Source organism: Aspergillus niger (genome assembly GCF_000002855.4).
Source record: "Aspergillus niger supercontig An09".
NCBI classification, from domain to species: Eukaryota; Fungi; Ascomycota; class Eurotiomycetes; order Eurotiales; family Aspergillaceae; genus Aspergillus; species Aspergillus niger.
In genome coordinates, this window is record NT_166525.1 from 1,345,359 (window position 1) to 1,351,358 (window position 6,000).

Below are 6,000 nucleotides of genomic sequence, written 5' to 3' on the forward strand. Positions count from 1 at the left end.
GGCTCCCCTCTTGTACGTCTTCCGCTCCCATGGACGCATCGTAATGGAACGCTAACTGGCCGCTTGAAACCAACAGCCTCATCACCTCTCCAGTGACTTCCTATGCGGACCAGATCCTCAGTATTCACCGGTCGAGGAGCTCGGCTGGTTTCTCGCTGGACATCCCTTTGATTATGCTCGTCGCGTCCGTCTTGAAGTAAGGCCACCAGTCTAGGAATTGCGGCCCTTGGGGGTTTCGGCGTTAACAAATTTCGCTAGGATCTTCTACTGGTTCGGCGCTTACTACTCTCTTTCGCTCCTGATTCAGGCCGTTATCACTGTCGGGGTGCAGGTAGTCTTGTTGAAGGTTGCATTGGACAATCGGCCATCGCCCGGGTTGAAGAACAGCGTTGAGCATGTTCCTTTCAGCAGTGTGGACAATGGCGGTGGATTTGCGAGACCCTACGATTTCTGGCAATGGAAGAGCGCGAAACCGTACGTCCTAATCTTTTCTCTCCTTTCAGAGAGACCATTCTATTGCAGCGAATACTAACCCACAGTCGTCGATAGTTACTGGATGTTTTTGGCGTATTTCATCGGCGCGCTCACCTTCATCCAAGTCCTCCTGCCCCCAATTGCCTACTCGGAATCCTACATCGGTCTTCTTGGATACGTCGGTCTCGCCGTGGAAGCCACGCTGCCTCTTCCCCAGATTTTCAAGAACCATAAGTCCCGTTCGTGCGCAGGATTCCGGCTCTCGGTGCTCGCGGCTTGGATCCTCGGTGATCTCATGAAGCTGAGTTACTTCTTCTGCAGCCAGGAGGTGATCCCTTGGGCTTTCCGGATGTGTGGTCTCTTCCAGTGTGTTTGCGACCTGTACTTGGGCGTGCAGTTTTGGATGTACAGTGGTGCCTCGTTCCGGACTGCGGGCAGTCCTCGAGGACCTAGTGAGAGCTATAATGTGGAGGAGAAGGACATCCGAATGACTTGAACGAGATTAGATACGGCCGTGAGATTTCCGTTGCTTTCCGTTGGCGTTGTACATATGGCATAGCTAGACACGTCGGACCTTCAGCTTGGTTCGGCCTCCGGGGTCATCCGACCTGTTATCAATTGAATTAGAAATAATGTGATGTGATTAGACGCTCAATGAAGCTTATGCTGCCAATCGTTGTCCGTAACACCCTATCTAATGCAGTCTTCGCATGGTCATCAGTCAATTGGTGGCCGGCAAATGACGTGAGGAGAACTTCTTTTTTGCCGCGGGGTAACTTCAAGGGACCGGGAGGAACCCCACCAGCAACTACTCGTTAGTTCAACTCGACATTTAGACGCTCCATCTCCGCCTGTTCAGCAGAATGATCCTCGCTACTAGTATCTTCCAACCGACTCGTTTGTCTCCGTTACTCCACCCCGATTCACCATGGCTTCAGATCTAGAGACTATCCGCATTGGCTATGTGCCTGGTACGGTTCAACTTCCCTCCTTCAATATCCTTACACTGCCGTATACAATCATCTCAGTTGTGCAACATGGACAGCCCCCGGTTCTCCGAGCTCCGGACTATTTACTAGCAGCTAACAATGACCTTCCTTTCTAGAACATTATCTCACGCCTCTTCACCTGGCGCTGCGCTCCCCAGCCCTGGCTGCTCTCCCCTTCAAGATCTCTCTGATTCCCTTCCCCTCTGGAACAGGACACATGATCACTTCTCTGCGTGAGAAGGAAATCGATGTTGCCATTGGATTGACCGAAGGATGGGTTGCTGGTCTGGCTGATAAACAGCAGGCCCAGAAGGACCCCTCAGAGGGTGGCTACAAGATGATCGGGCACTGGGTCGATACGCCATTGCGCTGGGCCATCGTCACGGGTCGGGAGAGAGAAGATATCCACACCGTGACTGACCTCAAGGACAAGCGGGTTGGTGTCAGTCGCCTTGGAAGGTGAGGGAATAAACAACGCAACCTGCAGAACCAATGGCACGCCTTATACTGACGCGAAACAGTGGCTCCCACATCATGTCTTTCGTCCTCGCTCAGAAGCAAGGCTGGAAGCCTGACTCCCTGTCCACCGTGCCCCTGGGCCCCTTCGCTGCTCTCCGCAATGGAGTGACCGGATACGATTCTGGGCATCCAGAGCAAGAGCCGAAGCCCACGGCCGAGTTTTTCATGTGGGAACACTTCACCACGAAGCCGTATTTCCACCCCACTGAAGAGAAACCTCATCCCGCCTTGAAGAAGATCGGTGAGATCTACACTCCCTGGCCGTCTTGGATGATTGTGGCGTCTACTTCATCTTTCTCGGATTTGGAAGCGGATGGCAAGCTGCAACAGCTGCTCAAGCTCCTGGATCAGGGCATCAAGGACTTTGAAGCCGATACGGCTCAGGTCGTGAAGCTCTTGGGTACTGGAGAGCTGGGCTGTAACTATGGAGAGGAGGATGCTAAGGAGTGGCTCAAGGATGTCAAGTTCACAGGCACGACTCGGGGTGTGCAAAGGAAACTTGTTGAGGGTGTGGTAGATGTTCTCAAAGTGGCAGGAGTGATTGATAACAGCATGACCAACGATGAGGCCGTCTCAAGGGTCATTGGCATCCATCAATGAATGCTATGAAATAAACGGTCACCTCCCACCAATGGCGGCAGAACTATATTTTCTGTGTGCAATGTCACATAGCCGGGCACAAATTGTGTTTGTTATGTTTATTATGACATCTCGAATCACTGGCTTCGGCAGGATTTGGAGAACTTGACCAAGCAATCAACTCCTGAATGGTTCAATCAAGAGCATTTTCGACCGGCGATCTTAATATGCTCGTCATCCCTCCGATAACCTTGTACCCTCTGCTCCTGGCCTCACTCCGCGGCATATAGTCCGATCATTACCCAGGGCCGATTGGTAGACAGCATAGTATGCGGGATTATTTTGCTTTCGGCCAACTTTTGTTGGGCTGATTGACGGAAAACATGTACCGTGAGTGACTGATAAACCGGCCCGATAAGGACTACATGCCATCATCACCAGGACGACACCTGCATTCTTGGGGTCATAAGCATCTGGCAGGAGCCAAGAATAGCATTTTCATGACGATTTGCCCATTATGCATGATCTGACCGTCATGGTCAACGGATCGCCTTTGGGCATAGGAGCACTAGAAGTCAGAGCCACGACGGTCAGGAGATAATGGTCATCCAGTCTATGTATTTGATATCCTGAGAACCGCCATGTGCATCACACGGAATATCCCAGATTTCAGGGGCAGATGTAGTTGGCTACCTTCCACCACACGTACAACTGCCGGTTCTAGTTGTCGGTCCCGGAGAGGTGAAAGCCACGGCGATTGTCTCACTCAATACTTCGATTTTCGACCTACTCCTTGCAGTCTCACATGGCAGCTATAAAGTTTAATAATATATCCCTGTGGCCAAGCTGTCAAATGGGACTCGCATGGTATCCTAATGGTCATGTTAACGGTAATCGATGCGCAGCCGGGCAACAACGAACTGGCTAACAGACTTCATCCCAACCATCATTGAACCATTGACGCACCTGACTGACTGAGTACGCAAGCTACGATGTTCGTGGCCACGTAAGTGATCATGAGAAGAGGAGTTTGCCCTGGGTTCGGCTCATCACAAGCTGGGGTCCGCAAGAGGAAATGGCATTCCACGGGCCGCCCAAGTTATTGACAACAACCATCCTGGAATGTATCTCGGCCGGTTCCCTACCAATCATAGTTTCGATGAATTTCTGAAAAATATGCTCTGTCTTGCAGTCTAGCAGCGCCACTTGAATATGACAATCCGGGGGCCTGGGTTATTGGCTGGCTTCGTGAGAGAAGACTACTATCTGGAATGTTTGACCCCAGACAACGGATGACAAGGACTCGGTCCAAGCTTGTTTTTTCAACACAACACAACAGGCTTATGATTGGTCTGGAGAAGACATAAAAGCCGCGACATGAGCGCCTACAATCTGACTTCGTGATAGCAGCTCGACTCGAATTCGACAACCGTTCGGCACCGGCAATTTGGGCATCATCAACTGGTCGTCCGCCCCCCATCGTTGAGGTTAGAGACCGTTCACTCAACACACACTCCTTTGAGATTTCAGTCAATCCTTTAAAAAAAAGACACCAACTCTTTATTCCTTCCTTACACTATGACGCTCCTTAAAAACATTCTTGCCTTTTCGATGGGGCTGGCTTCTCTGGGAGGAGCATACGCCAAGCTCGACTTGTCTTCCTCTAACAACGTGGTTGTGTACTGGGGTGAGTATCCACCCTATGCCAGAGTCTGACCGTAGTTGACATGTCTGCGATTAGGCCAAAATTCCTATGCAGGAACCGGAAGCTTGGCCCAGCAGAACCTGGGCTATTACTGCGATGGTGAGTGTTCCGCAATCCTCGGAAGAAGAAGCTGTGCTGACTCGAAATTTAGACGGCAATATTGATGTAAGATCAAGCTTCGACTAGAGAAAATGCATATGAATGAGATGCTAACCACCGTCAAGGCCATTGTCCTTGCGTTTGTGATGAACGTCAACGGACCTGGAGGAGCACCAGCATACGACTTTTCGCTCACCAGTAAAAATTGCACGCTGTTCGAAGGCACCAACTTGCCGAATTGTCCCCAAATTGGGTATGCTTCATGTTCTCGGAACTGAAGGCAACACGGCTAATACAATGATGCAGTGCCGATATCACCACGTGCCAGAAGAAGGGGAAGACCATCATCCTGTCAATTGGCGGTGCGACGTACAGTGAAGGTGGATTCCAGTCGCAATCTGCTGCTCAATCCGGTGCCGACCTGATCTGGCAGACTTTCGGCCCCCAGCAGTCCAACTCGACGGCGCATCGGCCCTTTGGCAACGCATCGGTGGACGGGTTTGATCTCGATTTCGAGGCTACTGTGAATAACATGGCGCCGTTCGCGAACCGCCTTCGTCAACTGTTCGATGCCGAGCCCTCGAAACAATACTTTCTGACGGCAGCGCCGCAGTGCCCTTACCCCGACCTTGCCGACCAGCAGTTCCTCAACGGGCCGGTGTCAATGGATGCCGTCTGGGTTCAGTTCTACAACAACCCTTGCGGGTTGGGCTCATTTGTTCAGGGTCAAAGCACGCAGTCGACCTTCAACTTTGATCAGTGGGACAACTGGGCCAAGAACGTGTCTCAGAACCCCAATGTGCGAGTGATGCTCGGCGTTCCGGCCAATACCGGGGCAGCCGGCTCGGGCTATGTACCGGTCTCGCAACTGCAGTCGATCATTCAGTATACCAAGACCTTCAAGAGCTTTGGCGGCGTGATGATGTGGGATGTCACGCAGGCGTACGCCAACTCGGGCTTCTTGAGTGGCGTCCGCAGTGCTCTGGGGCAAACGGCCTCGCGGGTTTTTGGGACTCCATACCGGTACCCCCTGCACTTGTGGGGCCCTGAATCCAGCACTAACTGGAAGAAATGATTTTGTTTTGTGATACCCCTTGTAGGAGTGTATGTTTATGAGTGTGCATGAGGGATTAATATGAGGGAGGAGAGAAGTGGCGACAGCATGCAGGTGGCGTGGATGTGGTGTTCCACAGGGTTTGCTGGGATATAATCCTAGTGGAGCTGTATATAGTACCCTTGCGGTACATCTAGTATTGATTGCACCTATCTTATTTAACTAATCTAATGGTTAATATATTCTACTGAGCTGGTTTGAGGTAGTTTATGAGCTGCAGGCTGATTCTGGGTCGCGTGACTCTTAAACTGTCTGTCGTGGCATGTTTTGTTATGCATCCTCTTTGCTCCTCTCTTCCCTCCTCCTTCACCCACTACTATCTTCGTCTTCTCTGCCACGAACCCCTCCGACTTTAATTGCCTCGTGCAGGGTTCGGCACCATCACCAAGAAGCAAGCTTCTCCACGCCCCGCCCATCTGGCCCCTCTTCCACTTGCATGCACTATTGAAATCCCAGCCCTGCCGATCGAATTCCGCCGTCTTGGCAGCATCCAACCGGGATTTGAAGCCACGCAGTCATCG

At 51.6% G+C, this 6,000-nt stretch overlaps 4 protein-coding genes across 4 annotated transcripts; 3 read left to right on the forward strand and 1 right to left on the reverse strand.

Annotated features, from left to right (window-relative positions):
- Positions 1 to 173: 173 nt before the first annotated feature.
- An09g05890 (uncharacterized protein) lies at positions 174 to 970 on the forward strand (the record flags this gene model as incomplete). The annotated part of the gene is made up of 3 exons (XM_001393863.3): positions 174 to 196; positions 259 to 474; positions 550 to 970. The coding sequence occupies 3 exons, from the start codon at positions 174 to 176 to the stop codon at positions 968 to 970; spliced, it is 660 nt and encodes a 219-aa protein (XP_001393900.3).
- A 432-nt stretch (positions 971 to 1,402) lies between these two features.
- Positions 1,403 to 2,582, forward strand: An09g05900 (uncharacterized protein; the record flags this gene model as incomplete). The annotated part of the gene is made up of 3 exons (XM_001393864.3): positions 1,403 to 1,445; positions 1,580 to 1,922; positions 1,985 to 2,582. The coding sequence occupies 3 exons, from the start codon at positions 1,403 to 1,405 to the stop codon at positions 2,580 to 2,582; spliced, it is 984 nt and encodes a 327-aa protein (XP_001393901.1).
- Positions 2,583 to 2,698: 116 nt separating this feature from the next.
- Positions 2,699 to 4,041, reverse strand: An09g05910 (hypothetical protein; the record flags this gene model as incomplete). Its single annotated transcript, XM_059749862.1, has 4 exons — positions 2,699 to 2,745; positions 2,819 to 3,034; positions 3,451 to 3,596; positions 3,959 to 4,041. The coding sequence occupies 4 exons, from the start codon at positions 4,039 to 4,041 to the stop codon at positions 2,699 to 2,701; spliced, it is 492 nt and encodes a 163-aa protein (XP_059601448.1).
- A 98-nt stretch (positions 4,042 to 4,139) lies between these two features.
- On the forward strand, positions 4,140 to 5,440 carry An09g05920 (uncharacterized protein; the record flags this gene model as incomplete). The annotated part of the gene is made up of 5 exons (XM_059749863.1): positions 4,140 to 4,248; positions 4,321 to 4,365; positions 4,418 to 4,431; positions 4,491 to 4,618; positions 4,672 to 5,440. The coding sequence occupies 5 exons, from the start codon at positions 4,140 to 4,142 to the stop codon at positions 5,438 to 5,440; spliced, it is 1,065 nt and encodes a 354-aa protein (XP_059601449.1).
- Positions 5,441 to 6,000: the final 560 nt, after the last annotated feature.